The sequence below is a fragment of the Lichenostomus cassidix genome, chromosome 5 (genome assembly GCF_008360975.1).
Source record: "Lichenostomus cassidix isolate B80296 chromosome 5, HeHo_3.0, whole genome shotgun sequence".
Classification (NCBI taxonomy): domain Eukaryota; kingdom Metazoa; phylum Chordata; class Aves; order Passeriformes; family Meliphagidae; genus Lichenostomus; species Lichenostomus cassidix.
The window spans coordinates 61,686,545-61,711,846 of record NC_139486.1 but is presented as its reverse complement, the minus strand read 5'-3'; the positions used below and the strand labels follow the sequence as shown (position 1 = coordinate 61,711,846).

At 56.0% G+C, this 25,302-nt stretch overlaps 1 protein-coding gene and 1 pseudogene across 2 annotated transcripts; one reads left to right on the top strand and one right to left on the bottom strand.

Moving 5' to 3' along the window:
• Positions 1-5,963: 5,963 nt before the first annotated feature.
• LOC146436947 (mas-related G-protein coupled receptor member D-like) lies at positions 5,964-7,443 on the bottom strand (annotated as a pseudogene).
• A 9,381-nt stretch (positions 7,444-16,824) lies between these two features.
• Positions 16,825-20,426, top strand: LOC146436946 (uncharacterized). 2 transcript variants are annotated; one of them, XM_085063373.1, is made up of 7 exons: positions 16,825-17,853; positions 18,012-18,236; positions 18,349-18,452; positions 18,559-18,609; positions 18,951-19,317; positions 19,731-19,907; positions 20,245-20,426. In XM_085063373.1, exons 1-7 carry the CDS (start codon positions 16,866-16,868, stop codon positions 20,346-20,348), a joined length of 2,016 nt encoding a protein of 671 aa, XP_084919499.1. In that variant the 5' UTR covers positions 16,825-16,865; the 3' UTR covers positions 20,349-20,426. The 2 variants fall into 2 exon arrangements, with proteins under 2 accessions (XP_084919499.1, XP_084919498.1); XM_085063372.1 differs by having other exon boundaries at positions 18,012-18,247; positions 18,357-18,452.
• Positions 20,427-25,302: the final 4,876 nt, after the last annotated feature.

The following is a 25,302-nucleotide window of genomic DNA, read 5'->3' as shown; positions in this document are numbered from 1 at the left end:
TGGGAGAGGGTGGCAGGAACAGAGCAGCTGCTGGAGGAGAGGCAGGTGGGGTAGGGAGGAAGGCAAACATTGCACTGACCTGTTGAGTGTGGGTCAGCAGCAGACAAAGGGTGTCTGTACAGATCAGTGGCAGTTCCCAGCATCTTTTGCTCCTTTTGGATCCATATCCTAATGCAGATCCTCCCAGGTCAGTAACATGAAGGAGAAAGTGCCCAGATCCCCAGGAGGTCCCCACTCCTGTCCCACTGGCTCCTCTCTGTGCCCTGTCGCAGTTTTGCTTCCCAAGACTGGGTGGAGTCACAGGGGAGTTGGAAACTTCAGCTTTGGCTACGTAAGAGTTTCACTTCCTTTTTTTTTTTTTTTTTTTTTGCTGCAAAGGAAGTGGCTTTTTTGAAAAGCTCCACCGGATCTGTGTGAATGGCTCTTCATTTCCTGTTGATTAGAAACACTCCTTCCCTGCAGAATGACCCATTCTCCAGCTGCTGTCCCTTTCGTCTCCCTACAGGTTTCTACTATTCCTCGTTTCTCTTCCCTGAGGGGTCATGGTCCCTCCAGCAGCAGATGGATGCTGGTGGTGCTGGTGGCACTGGAATGCTTGCTGTGCAGGCAGTGCTGGAGAGGCAGCTTGGTGCTTCTCAGAAACAACTCCCTTTTTGGGAAGTGCTCTGGGACCATTGCCAAAACCTTCCCTGGACTCAGAGGAGCACAACTGAGACAAGAATTCCCCTTTTTTGTCATTCTGCTGTAGGCACACTCTGTCCAATGGAAAGACAGCAAAGAGTTGCTTGCAGACAGGTTATCAGCAGTTAGACCTCACATTAATTACTGCCAATCCCCTTAATGATGCAATAAAATTTATAAGAGATCAGATTTTGGAGTGCTGTTATCCCCCTATCAGCCCTTCCCCGGAGCTCATCCTCCTCCTCAGTCCTGTGAGCACTTGTGGTTGTTTTTACTGATCCCACCCCTTCACCAGCAGCAACACCTTCCAAAAGTCCAGGTTGCTCCAAATGCCAATCAACCTGGCCTTGGACACTTCCAGGGATCCTGGGGCAGCCACAGCTTCTCTGGACAACCTGTGCCTCAGCACCCTCACAGGGAAGGATTTCTCCCTAATACCACATCTGAACCCTCCGTCTGTCATTGGGAAGCCATTCCCCCTTGTCCTGTCCCTCCAGGCCCTTGTCCAAAGTCCCTCTCCAGCTCTCCTGGAGCCCCTTTAGCTCATGGATCATGAACTGTTTGCACTGGAAAGGAGTGGCCCAGTGAGGGGATGTGAGATTCCATAGCTGGGGACACAAACACAGTGTCAGCGAGGAAGAGCGGAGGCAGTTCTGCTCCCAGGGTCTCCACACACACCAGATTCCAGCAGGAGCATCCCAGCTCCCAGACACATATCAGTCTGGGTAGGAATCATCTCATTTCAGCTTTCTAGGAATTCTGTGGAATTCATTGTAGGCTGCTGTCTGACTCCCAAGGGAGTGTAGAAGATGAGTCGAATGAAACCTCTAACTTTCTAATGGTTAAAGCAAAGAGAGCAGCATTGATTCACCTCTTCTCAGAAAAAAATGACATTTCTGAAATGTTAAACATCTCTCCACTGTATGCCTGTGCTCCAGCTCACACACAAAATTCCTTACTGCATGAATACTCTTGGAAACTGAATGGTTAAAGTCACATAATATTGAAGTTGTGGTATACAAGTAGCAAAACAACATTTGAACCAGGAATCAAATTTTGTAGTGCAGGGTCCTAGGGATTCACCCCAAGAAGGAGAGGGGGCAAGTTCAGGCAGTTCAGAAGACAAGATTTCAGGATTGGGGTTGCTTTAAAATGAAAGAGGAACTTGACACAGAGACAAACTGCTTTCCCACAGGTCTCATTGCTGAGGCTCTCTCCTGTTACTCATTTCCTGGACAAAGTCAAGAGCAGATTAGAAGCAGAGCTCTGATCCCAGCAAGGGCTCTGAAATAGTTCCCTGTTTGTGAGAGCCCTGGAGAACATGATCCAGCAGGGACAAAAGGGGGCCTGGGACAGACCCCTCCCTGGACACTGCCCAGGCTCACCCAGCAGACTTCTCTCCCCTTTCCCAAATGAGCATTCCAGGGAAGCTCTTGAAGATCCTGACCCAGGGACAGCAGCTGGTGTGTGTGAGGCAATGTGAACCCACAGTGTGTCTGCTCCAGTAAAATTCTCCAGGCTGTGAAAGTAAAGGTCAGACTCTTCTCTTTCAATGTAACCAATGTCCCCCTCATTGAGGTGGGGCATGCTGACTGATTTTGGCAGGGGAATATTGGTCTGTAGGGTATTAAAGCACTAAATATTTTGGGGAAAGGGGGGAATATTGAAACGAGAGTCCTGCTGAAGGAATCCAGGAGCTCAGTGATATCAAGTGACACCTGAGAATTCAGGTCAGATCCACCACAATGACACTTGCTCTGATATCTCCACAGCCAATCCTTTAATTCTCCAACTGTTTTCCTCCTCCAGCTCTGTCCTGATCAAAGCCAGGAAGGAGGTATCTCCCTGGCTTTTGTGCCAGGCAGTCATACCCATCTCCCACATCCTGCTAGCAATCTGTCCTGTCCCTTGCCTCTCCCTGTACTGCTCCACATGGAAGCTGGGGGTGGGAAAAGATGGGAAAAGCCACGTGTGAGGGACAGCAGTGTTGGTAAAGTGTGTGTGTTTGTCACCCCTCCAGCTGTGTGAGGGGAAGGAGAAGCAGCAGAGGTGTCACAATGAGCACATTGTCCCCTGCCACACAGACAGACAGACAGCCCTCCCTGCTGGAGCCAGCCCGGTGGGAAAGTCTCCAACGGGAGCTGGAATGAGGACAAGCACTCCAGCTGCACTGAGTGTGACAACAGCCACTCCAGCAGAGTCCCTGTCACGCTGCTCCTGTGCCTGTGTGCAATGGTGGGGAACGGGGCTGTCCTCTGGCTCCTCGGCTTCCGCACCCACAGGAACCCATCACCATCTGCATCCTCAGCCTGGCCATCGCTGACTTCACCTTCCTGCTCTTCATCACCATCGCCCTGGGGATATTTTATGTCCCAGAGAGCTTCTGCCACCAGCTGGGCTCACGGGGTGTGACAGCCGGGCTGAACGTCACCATCCTCTTCTCTTTCACTGCCCGGGTCTACTCTCTGACAGCCCTCAGTGCTGGGACAGCTCTCTTTGTCCTCCCTGTGTCCTGCTGGCCCTGCCACCGCTCCCAGCGCTTCCCGGTGCTCCTGTGTGCTCTGCTCTGGCTCCTCTCCTTCCTGCTCACCGTCACCCCCTATTTCTGCCCTTTGGTGCTGGTGGCCTTGGTGCTGAGCTACCTCTTCTCAGTGCTCACCCTGATCTGTTCTGCTCTAGCCCTGCTGGCCAGGCTCCTGTGCTGCTCATGGAAACAGCCCCCACGGAAGCTCTGTGCCCTGGTCCTGCTGCCTGTCACCTTCTTTCCCTTCTTCACTGCTGATTTTGGGTTCTGGCTCTTGCTGAGAGCCTTTGACCTCTCTGTCTTTGCCCTCAGCACCTCTGTCCTGCTCGCCTGTGCCAACAGCAGTGCCCACCCTCTGATTTACTTCCTGGCTGGGATCTGTGCAAAGGAATTCAACTCTAACTCTGTTAGAGTTGCCTTCCAGAGGGCTTTTGAGGATGTGCCAGAGCTCCAGAATAGGGACAACACAGTGGAATCATCATAAAGTGGAATCCTCATGAAATAGAATCACTGTGAAATAGAATCATAAAACATCCTGTGTTTGAAGGGACTCACGAGGATCACAGAGTTCAGCTCCTGGCCCTGCACCATCCTGGCCATCCCAACAATCCCTCCCTGTGCCTGAGAGTGCTGTCCAAATGCCCCCGGAGCTCTGTCAGGCTGGTGCTGTGTGCAGCAGGGGAACTCTTGCCTGGGGTGAATTCTGGATGATGTGAGGAATCATCATGGGAAGGTTTGGGTTGGAAGGAAACTTACAGATCATCACATTCTAACCCTTTCTCCATGGGCAGGGAAACCCTCGAAAGCTTTTGCTTTGAAATCTTTGCTTTGAATCTTTCCTATTCAACAGGTCTGAGCTTTCTCTGCCTCAGAAATGAGCTTCCCTCCCCTGTGGAATAATAAAATTGAGTCACCAAGAATCAGACCTTTTGCAAGTGGATTTTCTTGGTGTGTTTGCTTAAAAACAGCATGCAGGTGGATAAGAAATCTTGGCACAGCAGTGCAGAACAATTCCTGGGTGATTCCTGTCCACCTCAAGCAGGTCCTGACACATGGGAAGATCATGAGGAGACTTCACATTGAGCTTTGTTGCCCAGGCAAGTGGGCAGGTGTTTGAGATTGCCTCTGGAAGACTTTCCCTGAAATGCACACTGAGTTTGGGGCTGTGGGCTGTGTTGTGAGTTGGAGAAGGAAGGTCTTTAAGGATCCTTCCAACCTAAACCATTCCATGATTCCATGGAAAACAGGAAACTCACATAGGGAGTGGCCTAGGTGACACTGGAGACAAGGAAGGTGCTTGGGAGTAGAGAAAGTATGTGGAAGGACAATGGTCCTTCTGCACTTGCCTTGGGAGAAATTCCCTGGCTGAGTTGTTCTTTCCCGGAGAAGAAGTTTTACCTTGGGAAGTTTCTACTTTCCAATGGGTAGGAAAACAAGAGACAGGGAGAGAAAACACTCTGAGATGTGGAAGTCACTGTATTCTGTTAATTATCAACAACTCTGTGAATAAATGATTCTTAGATATTCAACCGCATTGTGTGTCTCCAAAGCATGACTCACCAGCCAAGGCTTTCACTTCCCTTTCCAGAAGCAGTGGCACATTGCTTTCCCCTGGATTTGAGGCAGTGGGAAAAGGGGGGAGAACTTCCCCCGAGTAAGAGATGTGTCTGCTGCCCATATCTCTCTCAGGAGGGATGAGGAGCTCTTGGCACTGTCAACATCATTCCAAACATTGCAGGCACGTGCCATAGGAAGAGCTCTGGTATGAGACAGGAACCTGCCCTCTTCACACATGGCAGAGGCTTTAGGGTGGGAAAAACTAAGGAAATGAGCAATTTTTGGACACTGTTCATCAGGGACACGCTCTGCAGCAAAGGCCAGATATTGTTTATTGAACAGATTTGGGGTCAGCATTATCACATGGTAAAAACCCAAAAGTAATACATCTAAATCTAATTCAGGTTTCATAACAAAGTGAAAAAGATTAGTATAACCTGGATTTTGGCTGAAGCTGCTGTGCAGAGTTGCTGTTCAGCTCCTCCTGGGAATGGCCAGGTTCAGGATGGAGGTGGTGAAAGGCTTCCTTGGACATTGATGCTGTGGAACCAGGGGATGGCCTCATTCTGCAGAACAGCAGCATAACCCCCTGATTTCTGTACAATTAAATGGCCCAAGCATCTGGTGATGTGAATTTCCACATTTCAAGCTCTTTTTGGTCAAAGGCACCAGAATTCTGTGGAATTCACCATCGTCCCTGCACTTTATCCAGAATGATTTAATTCTGGAATGAAAGAATGTGACAAATTCCCACTTAAAGAGTAAGAGAATGTTGCTGTCCCTCCCTTAGCTCTGCAGCCCTGCCTGGGGTCAGTTTGGTCTCTTCCCATCAGCAGGGAGTGCAGGGCTGGCTCTGTCAGACAGAATGGGAAGGATGCTCCGTGAGATCCTTACCTTTCTCCTGCCATCTAGAGGCCCCAGCCCTGCAGAGATTTGGGAAATCACTGCCGCCCCACGCTGGATGTGTCCCAAAGGCTTAACCTGTCACACTCTGTCCAGGCAGGAGAGCTCTCAAAACCCCATGAAACTCATCTGCTGAGCCAAAGGAGATGGAGTTTATTCCCTGGGGCTGAGGCAATGAGGGTCATTCATAGGGAATACAGGAACAGGACTGAGCTCAGAGCCATGTGCCCCCATGGTCTCATATTTGTGGGTATCTTTGAGGTGGCACATCTCCAGGTGCCTCGTGTCCAGCAGTGCCTCACAGAGCTGTCACCTCCACCACAGCAGTGTCCCCAGGGCCATGGCTGCCCTCCTCACTCCTGGCTTTCTCCTCAAACACCCTCCGCAGAGCGACTTTGACGGAGCGATGGAAGCGACGCCGCCGCCAGCTCCCCACCAGCACATAAATCACAGGGTTGAGGCTGCTGTTCAGCAATGCCAGCAGCTAGGAGGTGTTTTCAGGGAATAGCTCGCCAGAATCAGGAAGATAGAGGAAAACCTCCACACAGAAAGGGATGCCGCAGGTGAAGAAGAGCAGGACGTTGAGCAGGATGACAACAAAGAGTTTCCCTGGGTGTCTCCTCTGGGAGCCACAGCGGAGTTTGAGGAACAGGAGCAGGTTGGAAACCAACATCATGAGGGAAAAAACCACGGCAATGGCGAGGGCTACACCTGCAAGGATGGTCGCAGAGTCTTCAGTAAAGGTGTAGGTGACATAGAAGGAGGACACAAAAGCCCCGATGAGAACCCAGAGGGACCCACTGATGACACCCGAGAGGTGCCGGGGGCGGTGACAGCGATACCAGATGGGGCAGAGGATGGAGACACAGCGCTCCATGCTGAGGGCTGTCAGCAGCCCAAGGCTGCTCAGGTCAAACAGGTGGCATGGGAACCCAAGGACACTCACAAAATACCTATAGTTGTTGTAACGTGTGTCCTTCCTGTCCCTGACCCCGCCCCCCTGACCCCTTCTGACTGGATGTGAGTCAGGACCGCCTCCCATCCCTAGAGATAAAAACCCCAGCCAGAGCCGGAACGGGCCTCTTCGGTTCTGGGCTCGTATGGAACCTGTACCCTCCCTCGCCTTCCCTTCCCCTTCCCCAGTCTCCCCACTCCTCCCCTGTTTTCCTCAATAAAAACACCATGGAGACCAGGAACCAAACAGCTGCCTTTCTAAACCTGTGACGCTTCTACAAGAACCGCGTCTGACCAGCCCCACAGCTCGTGGCCATGGAATGACCATCCTGCGTGTTCCGGTTCTGGGGCAGCCCTCCCCCCACAGCAGGGGAGAGCTGCTTTCAGGTTCTGCACTACTGCATATAGTGATCAATAAAATGAAACAAAGTTGTGCAAAATATTGCTACAGTCATAAAAGCCAGTATAAGCAGGAGCAACAGGAGGAGCAGGCAGAAGTCAGCTACAGCCAGATTTAGGATGTTGACAGTGAAAGGGTTCTTCTTCATGTGGAAGCCCAGGAACCACATGACCATCCCATTCCCCACCAGCCCACAGAGGGAAATTCCCAGGCAAACCCCAGCAAAGGCAATCAGTGTATATGGAATGCTTGAGCATTCACGTGTTATAAATTCCTCCCAGTACAGAGCTCCATAAATCGTATCATTCAGGGTGAAGTTTGTTGTGCTGGTCTCCTCCATGGTGAATGATCCTGTTCCCAGTGGCAGCCTTCTCTTTCTTCCACTACCTTCTAGGGAGAGATGGGGAACCAGAGGGAAATAAGGGCCATCAGCATTCCCAGCACTTCCCATCTGCTCACACAGCCCCACACCAGCCCCAGGAATAACCCCCACCCCTGCAGTGCCCAGGACAAACTCCCACCCTGTCTAGTCCTGTCCCTAGAAAGGAGGCATCACCCACTACTCCATCCCTGGACTCTTACCTCCTGTAGGAACAGCGCTGTCACAGGAACCCCAGGGGAAAAGGATCTGGTGGTGGCTGCTGGGACCACAGGCTCTGCTTCAGCCTCATCCCTTGTGCCTGGTGTGCAGCCCTTAGCCCAGAGATCACATCCCATGGTCAGAGCCTCCCCTCACAATCTCACCACATCAGTGACAGCTTCCCCTCACATGTCCCAGGGACAGAGATCTTGTCAGGAGGAGGTGGCCATTTCATCCCCTTCCTGTCTTCCTGCCATTCTCTGCTGTTGTCCCACCATGTGAGGGGCTTCTGGCTTTCACTGTGTGGTGATGGATGGTGGGGATCCATCAACACAGGAGGGGACATAAATCCTTCCCAGGGATAGAGGATGGCAGAGAGGTGAGAGAGATGAGAGAGACCTCCAAGAGTGAGAAATCCCTGATGTTCAGACCTGCAACAGCACAAGTTGCTCAGTGCCTCTAGTGACATGTATCTGGCGCTCAGAGACTTCTCCCAACTTCCTTCCTGAGAGACACTTCCAGGAGCTGCACCTTTCTCCATCTGTCTCTCAGGGATGGACCTTGAACTTGTGTTCTCTCCTTGTTTCAAGCCTTCCTCTTGCTCCAAATCCTGCAGCTCCCGGGTGGACACCCTGGAGAGACCATGGACCTTGTGCATTAACAAGGATATCTTTGGAGCACATCATTCTTGGGGATGACAAGCACAGGATACAACTCCAGAGGAGATGAAAAATGCATGAAAGAAGGGCAGAAAATAAGCAACAAAATGCCAGTCCCTGTGCTGTGAAAGGCTGAGGTTGTGTGGCAGGAACCACTTGGAGATAAGAGCACACTGGCAGCACCATGTACCCCACAAACCTAATCTCAGAGGAGACACATGCTCAGCAGGGGTAATTGGGCTGCTGATTGTGGTTAGATGGGATGTGATGAGAGGCTGTGGGCAAAGCCCTCGTGCAGTCCTGTGTCTGGGCACTGGTGATTTCCCACAGCAAGTGGACACAAGGCCAGTGCTTGTCCTCATGGCTGCTGCTCAGGGGCTCTGTTGGCACCCAAGGGGCAGGGACTGGGTTCACAATGAGGTCTGGCATTTCTGAGGGGTTCAGAAAACCCTGTAAAAGCTGAAAGGACCATAGTGGAGCAGGCTTTCCATGGACAGGATCTTCCCTCACCAGAGGAGTATTTTGAGCCAGGATTCACAGCATCTGAAGGGACATAACACTATCTGTGCTGTACTCTCCTTCTTCATTGTTTTAGACCCAGTAAATGGTGTTTAAAATTATAGAATTTGAGTGTCTGAATTAATAGGATCATTACAGATCAGCAGCTCCTCATGAAGAACTAGGGTGAGGAGAGGAAGGGGATGAAATGGCCACCTTCTCCTGGCAAGATCTCTGTCCCTGGGACATGTGAGGGGAAGCTGTCACTGATGTGGTGAGATTGTGAGGGGAGGCTCTGACCATGGGATGTGATCTCTGGGCTAAGGGCTGCACCCCAGGCATGAGGGATGAGGCTGAAGCAGAGCCAGTGGTCCCAGCAGCCATCCCCAAATCCTTTCTCCTGGGGCTCCTGTGACAGTGCTGTTCCTACAGGAGGTAGGAGTCCAGGGATGGAGTAGTGGCAGATGTCTCCTGTCCTTGTCCTGGGCACTGCAGGGGTGGGGGTTATTCCTGGGGCTGCTGTGGGGCTGTGTGAGCAGATGGGAAGTGCTGGGAATGCTGATGGACCTTATTTCCCTCTGGTTCCTAATCTCTCCCTAGCAAGTGGTGGGAAAAGGAGAAGACAAACACTGGGAACAGGATCATTCACCATGGAGGAGACTAGCACAACAAACTTCAACCAGAATGGATCTGTGGACTCGGAGGAATATCTCCCAGATCAATGCTCAAGCTTTCCCTACACACTGATTGCCTTTGCTGGGGTTGGCCTTGGGATTTCCCTCTGTGGGCTGGTGGGGAATGGGATGGTTGTGTGGGGAATGGGAGGAAAGTGCAGTAAAGGGGACTCTAGCTACCACCACGGGTCCACAGAAGTCCGGCGTCCCTGGAGTCCCGTCCAGTCGGCGTTCCTTGGCCTCTGCAAAGATTGCTGTGATCTTTCGGTGGGGATGACCTTTGGAGTTCAGGCACTCCAGAGCTGTCTTCTATGCTAGTCCATACACCTGGTCCTTCCTTGCCACCCGCCTTTGCTCCCCCTTAATTCTTGTGGAGATTTGCCAAACTCCACTTGACAGGGTCAAGGGAGGAGTGTCCGAGGCAAGGTCGGCAGGTTTTTCACAATGGGTGTCAGGGCGACGGGTGCAAAGCCTACGTCACATACCCTCTTTGGCAGGCACAAGGCCTTTGTTCTGTATCAACTCAGGCAGCTGCAAGTCTTCATTCCATACTACCTTAAGCAGGCAGAAAGCATTCGCTCCGTACCAGCTTTGGGTAGGCACAAAACATTCTCTGCGTAAGTCCCGCACCTGTAGTTTCTGATGAGAAATGTTGAGACAGACCTCGAATCTTGGATCGACCCATACAGGACCCTGTGTGACTGTGGCCAAGGAGCTGCAGGAGCTGATGCTGCTGCTTTGGGCTCACCACGGCACATCTGCAGCGCTCTACGCTGGGATGTGGCAGGCGCTGCGAGCACGGCTGAAGGAGCTGCTCAAGCCAGGCCACCTGGCCTGCTGTGCCTCAGCCAGCTGCTCCAGGCGCCTCCATCCCTGCAAGAGGCTGCTCCCAGCCACAATGGCCATCCCTGGGAGAGCGTGCCAACCTTCGAGGATGGCCTTCCACCAGAGATCCTCCATCCATCGAGGAACCTCAGGCCGTCAGAGAGCCACCCTCATTCCAGGAGCCTCCGCTGCCTCTGACGGCCTCCCACCCTCCAAGACCCGTGCTGCTATCCACCTCTTCCCTCCTTCCATCAGCCTTCCTCCCTCCGTGAACCTCCCTGTTGTTGAGAACCCAAGTCCCGCTGAGAACCTCCCAACAGCCTCCATTCCCTCAGACAGCCCTCAGCCCTTGAGGATCCTTGCGCTTCAAAGATGCTTTGTTCCCACCGAGTTCCTGCCTGCCTCTCAGAGCATCACTCCTGGAAGCCTGCAGCCCTCCCAGAGTGTCCCTCCTGGAATCCTGCAGCCCTCCCAGAGTGTCACCCCTGCCAGCCTGCAGCCCTCCGAGAGCCTCATCAAACCCTGCCGGCCTGTGGACACTGAGGACCTCCCAGACAGCTCACCCTTCTCGCCTGGAGTCACGGACAGCAAGGACATGGGCACATCCCTGAGCATGGCCGGGGCCAGGGAAAGGCCACAAGTTGAAATGGGAGCCCAGCTGGATCAGGGCAAGCAGTGGCAGGAGCAGGTGGCAGAGCCACAAGTGTTCTCCAGCCATCAGTGTCCACCCCAGAGCTGCCAGGATGCTGTGGCTGTGGCAGCTGGGAACAGCCCGTGCCTGGTGGAGGAGAAGGTCCCCAGGAGGCCAAGGAGGTTCACTGGTCTCCAGGAGGCTGCCCCAAGAAGAGCACCAAGAAGCAGGCAGGCATTTCCAGTCGCAAGAGAGATGCTCTGAGGATGTTTAGTGTAAATAAATTAGGATTTCCCCAAGGAGCTGAGGGTTCCAACTGTTCTAGATTTGACTGGGCTAAGGCTCCTTTCTTGCCAGGAAAGGCACCGTTTAGATTGAGGAGGGGAATGCTGTGGATAACAGGAGGATGGTTTGGTTGTTGCTGAGCAGGGCTCGCCCTCCTCAAGGACTCTATGCTTTCGGCTGCCCCAGACAGGGCCTTGTAGGGATTCCTGTCGTACTCCATTCCCCGCTGGGCTTTTAATGGATGAAGAAGCTGAGGGGTCTGTCACACTCTGGTGACACAAGCCCAGCTGTTCCAGCCTCTTCCTGCAACGGGGCTGCTGAAATGATCTTGCCTTACCTTCATTGGCGACATAGCTACACTGGCTTCCAAAGTAAAGGGTCATTTCCTTTGCATGGGGGCTGGGGCTGGCCTGGCTTGGAGCTCACTGGGCACTGTCGTGGGTTTGAGACAGGACCCTTGCCAGGAGGACGCACCAAAAAGGGCAAACAGGCTTCAAGCTTAAAGTTGCAAAAGGTGATTTAATTACCTAACAGAATTGGAGGATAAATGCAAGGCAAAAATAAACTTTTCATACATCATTTTGTTCACTCCCCCCTCCCTCTTACAAACCTATAGTATTCACCCCCTTTCCTCCTTTACAATCCACAAGCCAGGTGGGGGGGAGGGCAGGGTGTGGGGTCTCTTTTCAGTCCACAGAGCAGATTCTCACATTTATTCATCACTAGAATTCTTCTACTACAAATACTCTTTATCTCTACTTGTTTCTCTCTCTCTCTCCAGACAGTTTTCTGCTCTCACCCCCACCCTCTTAAGAAGCAGTCTCTGCACTCACCCCCCCCCTTCCCTCTTTCCAAACCAGCAACACAGACAGGGGGCAGGGTGAGAGGGGTTTTCTGGTCAGTTCAATCAGGGAGAGGGGTTTTTCTACTTAGCCACGGGGTCCCTCCCATGAGAGACAGACCTCTGGGAATTTCTGTGGGGTGGGTCCAATCTCACAAGCAATATCCCGCCCGAATCCTGTTGCAATATGAGTCTTCTTGTCCATAAGGTGCAGACTCTCCCGAGCCAAGGCCACGCTGCTCCCATCCCAGGAGCAAGGCCTTTCTTTCCTTTGCAAGGCCTCTGTAGCTTTAACTCTTTCGAGACTCCAAACTGGGTCACAGCTCTCTCCAGGCATCCACCTGCTCCTCTGACATGGGTTGTGGGTGGATTTCTGCACTCCTGTGGACTCCATGGGCTGCAGGGGGACCTCCTGCATCCCCATGGCATTCACTGTGGCTAGCAGAGAGTTTTCAGCTCCAGCACCTGGGGCACTGGAGCACCTCCTCCCCACCTTCTTCACTGACCTTGGCATCTCCATGCTGTTCTCCCTCTATGTATTTTCACCTCCACCTCCTCCTCCTCCAACTACAAAGAAGTGAAAGAAGTGCATGCCCACTTTGTTTTGATTTTTTCTTAAATATGTTTTCCCAGAGGTGTAACCAGCACCTCCAATTGGCCCTAACTTAGCTGGCAGCATGTCCATCAGTTTCAGAGCCATCAGAGATTGGCTCTGCTGGACTTGATGTAAAAACTTCCAGAACTTTCACTCAGGACACACAGGAGCCATCTTTGTGCCACACCCCACCCCTCAGACACCTCCCTAGGCCTACTACAACAGCTTCTGAGGGGTCCAAATTTCTCCTAGATGTTAAAAACACTTCACTGATGTTTTGGGCCAATCAAAACCACCACAGCACAGCTGGGGAAACCCCAGCAAATGCTGGGCTCGGGAGGTGCCCTTGCTCTGGGAATGCTTCACTATTCTGGGCTGAGCTCCCATTTTCATTTTCAGGCTTTTTCCGGCCATGAGCACCTTCAGGGCAGCTCTGGATCTGCTGATCCCTGAGGCGGGGGGGCTGTGATGTCACAAAGGGGGTGACACGGGTGTGAGGCAGGGCTGTGACGTCACAATGGGGGTGACACTGGTTTGACACAGGACTGTGACGTCACAAAGGGGGTGACACTGGTGTGAGGCAGGGCTGTGACGTCACAAAGGGGGTGAGACTGGTGAGAGGCAGGGCTGTGATGTCACAAAGGGGGAGACACTGGTGTGAGGCAGGGCTGTGATGTCACAAAGGGGGTGACACTGGTTTGAGGCAGGGCTGTGATGTCACAAAGGGGGTGACACTGGTGAGAGGCAGGGCTGTGACGTCACAAAGGGGGAGACAGTGGCTTGAGCAAGGCTGTGATGTCACAAAAGGGGTGACACTGGTGTGAGGCAGGGCTGTGACATCACAAAAGGGGTGACACTGGTGTGAGGCAGGGCTGTGACGTCACAAAGGGGGTGACACTGGTTTGAGGCAGGGCTGTGACGTCACAAAGGGGGTGACACTGGTGTGAGGCAGGGCTGTGATGTCACAAAGGGGGTGACACTGGTTTGAGGCAGGACTGTGACGTCACAGGGCTGCACTTGCCCATGGCACTGTGACTTCACAGTGCCGTGGCTAGCTATATACGGTGGGCCAGCAGCCACAGCTTCCAGTGTGGTTGTGACGGACCTTTTCGGAGCCATGAGCAATGTCAGTGTCCTGCTGGTGACTGCACTTGTCCTGGTGCTGGCCACCGTGGCTGCCTGGTGGGCCCTTGGCCACCGGACACTACGGATAAACTAAAGATAAGAAAACGCCCCGGGGTCCATGTCAGGGGAGCAGGGAAGAGCCGAGGAGCCCCTGTGGCTCCCAGGCCCTCCAGACCTCTGCTGACCCCTCCAGAGTGTCCAGATGCTGCCTTCAGCCCCCTGTGCAGCCCCTGCAGCTGTGGCCCCTGTGTGACTGTGGCCAAGGAGCTGCAGGAGCTGATGCTGCTGCTTTGGGCTCACCACGGCACGTCTGCAGCCCTCTACGCTGGGATGTGGCAGGTGCTGCGAGCACGGCTGAAGGAGCTGCTCAAGCCAGGCCACCTGGCCTGCTGTGCCTCAGCCAGCTGCTCCAGGCGCCTCCATCCCTGCAAGAGGCTGCTCCCAGCCACAATGGCCATCCCTGGGAGAGCGTGCCAACCTTCGAGGATGGCGTTCCACCAGAGATCCTCCATCCATCGAGGAACCTCAGGCCGTCAGAGAGCCACCCTCATTCCAGGAGCCTCCGCTGCCTCTGACGGCCTCCCACCCTCCAAGACCTGTGCTGCTATCCACCTCTTCCCTCCTTCCATCAGCCTTCCTCCCTCCGTGCACCTCCCTGTTGCTGAGAACCCAAGTCCCGCTGAGAACCTCCCAACAGCCTCCATTCCCTCAGACAGCCCTCAGCCCTTGAGGATCCTTGCGCTTCAAAGATGCTTCGTTCCCACCGAGTTCCTGCCTCCCTCTCAGAGCATCACTCCTGGAAGCCTGCCTGCCTCTCAGAGTGTCACTCCTGGAATCCTGCAGCCCTCTCAGAGTGTCACTCCTGGAATCCTGCAGCCCTCCCAGAGTGTCACCCCTGCCAGCCTGCAGCCCTCTGAGAGCCTCATCAAACCCTGCCGGCCTGTGGACACTGAGGACCTCCCAGACAGCTCACCCTTCTCACCTGGAGTCACGGACAGCAAGGACATGGGCACATCCCTGAGCATGGCCGGGGCCAGGGAAAGGCCACAAGTTGAAATGGGAGCCCAGCTGGATCAGGGCAAGCAGTGGCAGGAGCAGGTGGCAGAGCCACAAGTGTTCTCCAGCCATCAGTGTCCACCCCAGAGCTGCCAGGATGCTGTGGCTGTGGCAGCTGGGAACAGCCCGTGCCTGGTGGAGGAGAAGGTCCCCAGGAGGCCAAGGAGGTTCACTGGTCTCCAGGAGGCTGCCCCAAGAAGAGCACCAAGAAGCAGGCAGGCATTTCCAGTCGCAGGAGAGATGCTCTGAGGATGTTTAGTGTAAATAAATTAGGATTTCCCCAAGGAGCTGAGGGTTCCAACTGTTCTAGATTTGACTGGGCTAAGGCTCCTTTCTTGCCAGGAAAGGCACCGTTTAAAATGAGGAGGGGAATGCTGTGGATAACAGGAGGATGGTTTGGTTGTTGCTGAGCAGGGCTCGCCCTCCTCAAGGACTCTATGCTTTCGGCTGCCCCAGACAGGGCCTTGTAGGGATTCCTGTCGTACTCCATTCCCTGCTGGGCTTTTAATGGATGAAGAAGCTCTGGGGTCTGTGTCAAGGTCCACTCATAAGGAGACGCGTGATGGTTTGTACCAGCTACGATCTCAGAGTGCAAAAAGAAAAGAAAACACAACATCCAACAAGTCATGGGAGTTAAATTTCAATCCAAGAGGGAACTTTATTAATTTGGCCCCTGAAGCGGCCTGAGATAGAGAGAGAAAGATAGAAAATTGGGAAAAGATGGGGAGGAAAGTGCAGTAAAGGGGACTATAGCTACCACCACGGGTCCACAGACGTCCGGCATCCCTGGAGTCCCGTCCAGTCGGCGTTCCTTGGCCTCTGCAAAGATTGCTGTGATCTTTCGGTGGGGATGACCTTTGGAGTTCAGGCACTCCAGAGCTGTCTTTTATGCTAGTCCATACACCTGGTCCTTCCTTGCCACCTGCCTTTGCTCCCCCTTAATTCTTGTGGAGATTTGCCAAACTCCACTTGACAGGGTCAAGGGAGGAGTGTCCGAGGCAAGGTCGGCAGGTTTTTCACAATGGGTGTCAGGGCGACGGGTGCAAAGCCTACGTCACATACCCTCTTTGGCAGGCACAAGGCCTTTGTTCTGTATCAACTCAGGCAGCTGCAAAGTCTTCGTTCCGTACTACCTGAAGCAGGCAGAAAGCATTCGCTCCGTACCGGCATAGGATAAGTACAGAGCATTCTCTACGTAAGTCCTGCACCTGTAGTTTCTGATGACAAATGTTGAGACAAACCTCGATTCTTGGATCGACCGTTACACAGTCCTACCTCCTTTTGAAGGAGTTGTTTTAATTAGGGATTCAAGGACAGTGCCGGCGTCAGCCGTGGGCAGCGTGAGACAGCAGAGCGAAATTCTCATCTGAGTGATGGATTATCCCGCTGTCATTAGGTCGCCCGGCTCAAGGATGATGGGAGGGCAGTGCAGGTTCTGTTTCAGGATTTTAAGAGGCGTTTGGATTCTGTCCCTCACAGAATCTTTCTGGAGCAGGCGTGCAGCTGCGAGATGTGCAGGGACAGGGCGTGTTGGGTGGAGAAGTGGTCGATGTGCTGGTTTTCAACGGGATAGGATCCATTTGCTTGCCAAGAAGTGGCACAGAGCTGAGTTTGGATTCGGGAAGGGAACGTGGTGGACAGCACACGGAGGGTTTCGTCGCTGCCGAGCAGGGCTTGCCTTCCTCAAGGACTTGCCAGCGTCCCATTGGACAATCCATGTCCTGTGCTGTGCCAACGAGGAGGTGACACCGTGCGTCATCATTCCCTTCCTCATCTCTGTGTCCTTCTTAGGCGAGAATCTTCAACCCACACTGCTCCAGAGGGCCCCCAGGTGCCCACGGGAAGCCCCTTTCTCCCACGGGAAGCCCCTTTCTCCCACTGCCGCCCTGCTGAGCGCTGGGCTGAGGCGGGGCTGTGACGGCACAAAGGGGCTGAGCGCCGGCGTGAGGCGGGGCTGCCATGTCACAGGGCTCTGCTGGCCCACGGCACTGTGAGGTCACAAAGCCGTGCCTCAGCTATATAAGAGGGGCCAGCAGGCGCAGCTGCCAGTGCAGTTGCGACGGGACGTGCCGGAGCCATGTGTGACGGTGGCGTCCTTATGACTGCGCTTTTCCTGCTGCTGGCCGCTGTGGCTGTCTGGTGGGCTCTTGGCCACCGACAACCATGGAGGCAGCACGCAAGGAAAGAGGAGATCCCTAAGCGTGCCGGGGTCCAAGCCAGAGGCTCACGGAGGAGCCGAGGAGCCCCTGTAGCTCCCAGGTGCTCCAGGCCTCGGGCGACCCCAGGCAAGCGGCCACGTGTTCCCGCCAGCCCCCTGGGCAGCCCCTGCAGCTGCGGCCCCTGCCTGGCTGTGGCCCAGCAGCTGCGGGAAAGCATGCTGCTGCTGTGGGCTCGCAATGGGACACGTGAGCCACTTTATTCAGGGATGTGGCAGGCACTGTGGAAAGAGCTGGAGGAGCTGCTGAAGCGAGGCCACCTGCCCTGCTGTGGCTCGTGCAGCTCCTCCAGGAGCCTCCATCCCTGCAAGAGGCGTCTCCCAGCACGAACCATCATCCCTGGGAGAGCCTCAGCCCTTGCAAGGATGGCACACCGTCAGAGATCAGCCATCCGTGCAAGAGCCTCCGGCTGTCAGAGATCCTCCACCGTGCCAGGAGCCTCTGTTATCTCTGACAGCCTCCAGCCCTGCCAGAGGCTCAGCGAGACCTGTCAGCCTGCAGCAGGTGCAGAGCCCGCGGACAGGTCTCCCAGCTCCCCTGGACTCCTGGACGTGACCGAGACGGGCTCATCCCCGAGCACTGCTGTGGTCAGGGAAAGCCCGCAAGTCCAAGTGGGAGCCCAGCCCGAGGCACGGGAGCCTTCCCAGGAGCAGGTGGCGGAGCAGCAGGTGTGCCGGAGCCAGCAGTTGCCGGCCCCCGGCAGCCAGGAGGCTGTGCCGGCTGTGCCAGCCGGCAACAGCCCGTGCCTGGCGGCGGAGACGATGGCCAAGAGACCGAGGAGGTTCCTCCGTCTCCAGGAAGCTGCTCCCAGGCGGCCACCGCGGATCACAGAGGCCTTTGCAATAGCAGGTGAGATCTTGGGAGCAGCTGGGTGAGGCTCCCGCGGGGCTCTTGAGGGGCAGCCCCAGGCCAGGCCGGGCTCCCCGAGAGCAGCCTAGTCCCTGGCTGCTTCCAGTGCCTCTGACGGGCTGCTTTTGGGCGTCCAAAAACGCCTCTCTGCTTTGCAGCCGCTCCTGGGACGCCCCTGCGGCAAGAAGCCTCGGGCTGTAGCCCCGGCTGTCCCGAACAGCAGCGTCCAGCCCACGACGCCGGGGACAGCGACGGTGCCGCCCCGCCCCGCGGCCCTGCGGCTCCTGCAGCCAGCTGTGCGCGCTACCCTGGCCCAGCCGTGCCGCTCGCCAGCCCCACGGCTGCCAGGCGCTGGCCGCTGCCCGGCGCGCAGCAGGAAGCAGGTGAGAGCGAGGTGGCCCGCGGTGGCCCGGCGTGCTTCACTGGCGGGCACTCGGGGCTGGGGGGCCCCGGGCGGAAGGCTGATGGCTCGCTCTCTCTCTCGGCCTTTGGCAGGGCGAAAGAAGCAGCGGCAGGAGCTCTACTGGCTGGGCCCGCAGCTGGGGCGCGGTGGCTGCGGCACCGTCTTCTCGGGGAGCCGCCTCTCGGACAGGAGCCCGGTAAGCGGGCGGGACGGCCGGGCGTGGCAGGAGGGCCGGGCCGGGGTTGGGGCCGGGGCCGGGCGGGGCTGGAGCTCAGCCCGCCTCTCGCTCTGTGGGCTTGCAGGTGGCCATCAAACGCGTGCCCCGGGAGAGCGTGCTGCGGTGGGGCGAGCTGGTGAGTGAGCGGGGCCGGCGGGACGGAGCGGAGCGGAGCGGGGCGCGGCGGGCAGGGCTAAGGCCGGCGCCCCGAGGCTGGGAGGCGGGAGATGGCGGGGGGAGCGGGCGTGGGCTCGGCGAGCGAGCCGGAGGGAGCACGGCGGGCCCGGGGATGCCGGCGATGCCGGACAGCGGTGGAGTGGCCGGGCAGGGGGGCACCCCCCCCGAGCGTGCCCTGGGCGGGAGGAAGCCCAAGCCCCAGGGAGGCTGCCCAAGGGGGCACTGGGGCATGGCAGGCAGGGGGCAGCAGAGCTCCAGGGCAGCATCAGGCCTGCTGGAGGCGTTTTCTCCTCCTCACAGCCCGACGGTACCCGTGTTCCCATGGAGATCGTGCTGATGGAGAAGGTGGGCTCCGGCTGCCGCAACATCATCCAGCTCCTCGACTGGTTTGAGCTGCCTGACAGCTTCATGCTGGTCATGGAGCGTCCGGAGCCATGGCAGGATCTCCTGCACTTCCTGATGGAGCGGGAGTTCCTGTGCGAGGAGGTGGCGCGCCGGCTTTTCCGCCAGGTGCTGGAGGCCGTGCGGCACTGCACCGCCTGCGGCGTCCTGCACCGGGACATCAAGCCCTCCAACCTCCTCGTGGAGCCGGAGAGCGGCGAGCTGAAGCTCATCGACTTCGGGAGCGGCACCTTTCTCCAGGAGCAGCCCTTCACACAGTTTGCCGGTGAGCCCACGGCCGGGGCCCTGCTCCCAGCGCCAGGCATTGCACGGCCCCATTCCTTCCCTCCTGGCCTGCGGCACTCAGCCGGCTGCCCTTTGGCTGCCCTTTGGCACGGGGCGGATGCTGTGCCCCAGGATGCTCTGCTGTGCTGCCGGCCCTGCTGACAGAGCACGGCTGCAAAAGCCAAGCCCCAGCCGCTCGGCTCGGCAGGCCCATGAGGGCTTGGGCTGCATGGTTGCCCTTCTTTGCTTGCTGGCAGAATGGCTTCTTGGCTTTGGCCAGGCTGCTGGAGCAGGGGCTGCAACCTTGGGGGGAAGCTGTGGCCACCACTGCAGGCCCTGGCTCAGCCAGGAGGCTGGGCCCAGGCTCTGCAAGCCAACAGCCTGCGCCCAGACAATGCTGCCCTTCTCCCTTAGGAACACCCGTGTACAGCCCGCCCGAGTGGATCCTCCATGGCTGCTACCACGGCCATTCGGCCACCATCTGGTCCCTGGGCGTGCTGCTGTACGTCATGCTCTTTGGGAACATCCCCTTCCACAAGGACCGTGACATCGTGTCGGGGCAGCTCTGCTTCAAGCGGCAGGTCTCTCCAGGTTGGTATCCGGCCTCAAGAAGGCACTTTTTGGCACGTGGCTGCGCACAGCCCAGCGTGGCCCAGCTCACGCAGCTCGGCGGCAGGTGGACGTGCCGTCAAGGGCTGGATGTGCCGCAGGAGGCGGCCCGTGACGGGGCCGGTCAGCGCGGCACGCCGGGCTGAAGGAGGTGGCGCCGCTTCCTGCTGTGCCGCTCTCCCGCCGAGGGCAGAGCGGGCCGGGCGGCTGGCACGGCTCTGAGCGCACGCAGCACTGCCCGGGCCCTGCGGGCACTGGGAGCGGCTGGGCAGGAGCCTTGGGCAAGTGACGAAGGGCCCTTTCTGGCTTCTCTCCGCAGAGTGCCAACAGCTGATCCGCTGGTGCTTGTCCAAGCACCCCGCGGACAGGCCGGCGCTGGAGGAGATCTCGCGCCACCCTTGGGTGCTGGGCAGGCGTCTTTGATGCCTTGCCGCAGCCTCTGCAGCACCCACTTCCCCAGTCCCACGCAGGACTGAGGACCCGAAAAATAAAACAACAACAAACCCACTTGGTGGTGTCAAGTGCGGTCTCTCTTAGTAACTTCAGCTAAAGAAACTTCTTTGGCCAAGGGCTAATGCGAGTGTTCCTTTCAGCCTTTTTCAAGCTTTGGAGGCCTTGCCTCCGGGACGCTAGTTTGGTGTCTTCTAGCAGGGGCTGTAGTACAGGTAGGAGGGGCTGTCACAAGGCGAGAAAGTGGCAACAGTTGCAGCAGTGGCAACAGTTGCCCTCTGAAACTGAGGCGGCCACTTGGCCTCAGCCCGGCTGAAACAATGGCAACTCCCTGCATGTGCAGGGAGGAGCTCTCGGCTGCAGAGTGGGAGAAACGTTGCTCCCGCTCGCTGTGTCCTTGGTGGGCAGAGAACTCTGATCTTGGCAAGATGGTGAGTACTTAGATGGTGAGTATTTCATCAGTCTGCCATGGTCCACTCAAACGCTGATGCGTGATGGTTTGTACCAGCTATGATCTCTGAGTGCAAAAAGAAGAGAAAACACAAAATCCAACAAGTCAAGGGAGTTAAATTTCAATCCAAGGGGGAGTTTATTAATTTGATCTGTAAAGCGGCCTGTGATTGAGAGAGAAAGATAGAAAATTGGGAAAAGATGGGGAGGAAAGTGCAGTAAAGGGGACTATAGCTACCACCACGGGTCCACAGAAGTCCGGCGTCCCTGGAGTCCCGTCCAGTCGGCGTTCCTTGGCCTCTGCAAAGATTGCTGTGATCTTTCGGTGGGGATGACCTTTGGAGTTCAGGCACTCCAGAGCTGTCTTTTATGCTAGTCCATACACCTGGTCCTTCCTTGCCACCCGCCTTTGCTCCCCCTTAATTCTTGTGGAGATTTGCCAAACTCCACTTGACAGGGTCAAGGGAGGAGTGTCCGAGGCAAGGTCGGCAGGTTTTTCACAATGGGTGTCAGGGCGACGGGTGCAAAGGCTACGTCACATACCCTCTTTGGCAGGAACAAGGCCTTTGTTCTGTATCAACTCAGGCAGCTGCAAAGTCTTCATTCCATACTACCTTAAGCAGGCAGAAAGCCTTCGCTCCGTACCAGCTTTGGGTAGGCACAAAACATTCTCTGCGTAAGTCCCGCACCTGTAGTTTCTGATGAGAAATGTTGAGACAGACCTCGAATCTTGGATCGACCCATACAGGACCCTGTGTGACTGTGGCCAAGGAGCTGCAGGAGCTGATGCTGCTGCTTTGGGCTCACCACGGCACATCTGCAGCGCTCTACGCTGGGATGTGGCAGGCGCTGCGAGCACGGCTGAAGGAGCTGCTCAAGCCAGGCCACCTGGCCTGCTGTGCCTCAGCCAGCTGCTCCAGGCGCCTCCATCCCTGCAAGAGGCTGCTCCCAGCCACAATGGCCATCCCTGGGAGAGCGTGCCAACCTTCGAGGATGGCCTTCCACCAGAGATCCTCCATCCATCGAGGAACCTCAGGCCGTCAGAGAGCCACCCTCATTCCAGGAGCCTCCGCTGCCTCTGACGGCCTCCCACCCTCCAAGACCCGTGCTGCTATCCACCTCTTCCCTCCTTCCATCAGCCTTCCTCCCTCCGTGAACCTCCCTGTTGTTGAGAACCCAAGTCCCGCTGAGAACCTCCCAACAGCCTCCATTCCCTCAGACAGCCCTCAGCCCTTGAGGATCCTTGCGCTTCAAAGATGCTTCGTTCCCACCGAGTTCCTGCCTCCCTCTCAGAGCATCACTCCTGGAAGCCTGCCTGCCTCTCAGAGTGTCACTCCTGGAATCCTGCAGCCCTCTCAGAGTGTCACTCCTGGAATCCTGCAGCCCTCTCAGAGTGTCACCCCTGCCAGCCTGCAGCCCTCCGAGAGCCTCATCAAACCCTGCCGGCCTGTGGACACTGAGGACCTCCCAGACAGCTCACCCTTCTCGCCTGGAGTCACGGACAGCAAGGACATGGGCACATCCCTGAGCATGGCCGGGGCCAGGGAAAGGCCACAAGTTGAAATGGGAGCCCAGCTGGATCAGGGCAAGCAGTGCCAGGAGCAGGTGGCAGAGCCACAAGTGTTCTCCAGCCATCAGTGTCCACCCCAGAGCTGCCAGGATGCTGTGGCTGTGGCAGCTGGGAACAGCCCGTGCCTGGTGGAGGAGAAGGTCCCCAGGAGGCCAAGGAGGTTCACTGGTCTCCAGGAGGCTGCCCCAAGAAGAGCACCAAGAAGCAGGCAGGCATTTCCAGTCGCAAGAGAGATGCTCTGAGGATGTTTAGTGTAAATAAATTAGGATTTCCCCAAGGAGCTGAGGGTTCCAACTGTTCTAGATTTGACTGGGCTAAGGCTCCTTTCTTGCCAGGAAAGGCACCGTTTAGATTGAGGAGGGGAATGCTGTGGATAACAGGAGGATGGTTTGGTTGTTGCTGAGCAGGGCTCGGCCTCCTCAAGGACTCTATGCTTTCGGCTGCCGCAGACAGGGCCTTGTAGGGATTCCTGTTGTACTCCATTCCCTGCTGGGCTTTTAATGGATGAAGAAGCTGAGGGGTCTGTCACACTCTGGTGACACAAGCCCAGCTGTTCCAGCCTCTTCCTGCAACGGGGCTGCTGAAATGATCTTGCCTTACCTTCATTGGCGACATAGCTACACTGGCTTCCAAAGTAAAGGGTCATTTCCTTTGCATGGGGGCTGGGGCTGGCCTGGGTTGGAGCTCACTGGGCACTGTCGTGGGTTTGAGACAGGACCCTTGCCAGGAGGACGCACCAAAAAGGGCAAACAGGCTTCAAGCTTAAAGTTGCAAAAGGTGATTTAATTACCTAACAGAATTGGAGGATAAATGCAAGGCAAAAATAAACTTTTCATACATCATTTTGTTCACTCCCCCCTCCCTCTTACGAACCTATAGTATTCACCCCCTTTCCTCCTTTACAATCCACAAGCCAGGTGGGGGGGAGGGCAGGGTGTGGGGTCTCTTTTCAGTCCACAGAGCAGATTCTCACATTTATTCATCACTAGAATTCTTCTACTACAAATACTCTTTATCTCTACTTGTTTCTCTCTCTCTCTCCAGACAGTTTTCTGCTCTCACCCCCACCCTCTTAAGAAGCAGTCTCTGCACTCACCCCCCCCCCCTTCCCTCTTTCCAAACCAGCAACACAGACAGGGGCAGGTTGAGGGGTCCTCTGGTCAGTCCAATCAGGAAAAGAGGTTCTCTACTTAGCCAGGGGTCCTTCCCACGAGAGACAGTCCTCTGGGAACTTCTTTGGCGTGGGTCCAATCTCACGAGCAACATCCCGCCCGAAATTCTGCTGCAACATGAGTCTTTTTGTCCATAGGGTGCTGTGCAGACTCTCCCGAGCTGAGGCCAGGCTGCTTCCATGCCAGGAGCAAGGCCTTTCTCTCCCTTGCAAGGCCTTTGCAGTTTTAACTCTTAAATGAGACTCCCACTGGTTCACAGTCTTTTCCAGGCCTCCACCTGCCCTTCTGGCGTGGGCTGTGGGCAGAATTTCTGCACTCCTGTGGACTCCATGGGCTGCAGGGGGACCTCCTGCCCCTCCATGGCCTTCACTGTGGCTAGCAGAGGGTTTTCAGCTCCAGCACCGGAGCACCTCCTCCCCCACCTTCTTCACTGACCTTGGCACTCTCCATGCTGTTCTCCCTCTACATATTTTCACCTCCACCTCCTCCTCCTCCAACTACAAAGTGAAAGAAGTGCGTGCCTGCTTTGTTTTGAATTTTTTTAAATATGTTTTCACAGAGGCGTAACCAGCACCTCCAATTGGCCCAAACTTGGCCAGCAGCATGTCCATCACCTTCAGAGCCATCAGAGATTGGCTCTGCTGGACTTGATGTAAAAACTTCCAGAACTTGCACTCCGGACACACAGGAGCCATCTTTGTGCCACACCCCACCCCTCAGACACCTCCCTAGGCCTACTAGAACAGCTTCTGAGGGGTCCAAATTTCTCCTAGATGTTAAAAACACTTCACTGATGTTTTGGGCCAATCAAAACCACCACAGCACAGCTGGGGAAACCCCAGCAAATGCTGGGCTCGGGAGGTGCCCTTGCTCTGGGAATGCTTCACTATTCTGGGCTGAGCTCCCATTTTCATTTTCAGGCTTTTTCCGGCCATGAGCACCTTCAGGGCAGCTCTGGATCTGCTGATCCCTGAGGCGGGGGGGCTGTGATGTCACAAAGGGGGTGACACGGGTGTGAGGCAGGGCTGTGACGTCACAATGGGGGTGACACTGGTTTGACACAGGACTGTGACGTCACAAAGGGGGAGACACTGGTGTGAGGCAGGGCTGTGACGTCACAAAGGGGGTGAGACTGGTGAGAGGCAGGGCTGTGACATCACAAAGGGGGTGACACTGGTGAGAGGCAGGGCTGTGACATCACAAAGGGGAAGACACTGGTTTGAGGCAGGGCTGTGAGATCACAAGAGGGGTGAGACTTGTGAGAGGCAGGGCTTTGATGTCACAAAGGGGGTGACACTGGTTTGAGCCAGGACTGTGATGTCACAAAGGGGGTGACACTGGTGAGAGGCAGGGCTGTGACGTCACAAAGGGGGAGACACTGGTGTGAGGCAGGGCTGTGATGTCACAAAGGGGGAGACACTGGTTTGAGGCAGGGCTGTGGCGTCACAAAGGGGGAGACACTGGTTTGAGGCAGGGCTGTGACATCACAAAGGGGGTGACACTGGTGAGAGGCAGGACGGTGACTTCACAAAGGGGTGACACTGGTTTGAGGCAGGACTGTGACGTCACAGGGCTGCACTTGCCCATGGCACTGTGACTTCACAGTGCCGTGGCTAGCTACATACGGTGGGCCAGCAGCCACAGCTTCCAGTGCAGTTGTGATGGACCTTTTCGGAGCCATGAGCGACGTCAGTCTCCTGCTGGTGACTGCACTTGTCCTGGTGCTGGCCACCGT

What these genes read in the sequence shown, in the direction of transcription:
- LOC146436946 (XM_085063372.1), top strand. Translation starts at nt 16,866, where the DNA reads ATGTGTGACGGTGGCGTCCTTATGACTGCGCTTTTCCTGCTGCTGGCC. An exon ending in AGAGGCCTTTGCAATAGCAG is followed by an intron (nt 17,854 to 18,011) that starts GTGAGATCTTGG and finishes TCTGCTTTGCAG; the next exon opens with CCGCTCCTGGGACGCCCCTG. An exon ending in TGCTGCGGTGGGGCGAGCTG is followed by an intron (nt 18,610 to 18,950) that starts GTGAGTGAGCGG and finishes TCCTCCTCACAG; the next exon opens with CCCGACGGTACCCGTGTTCC.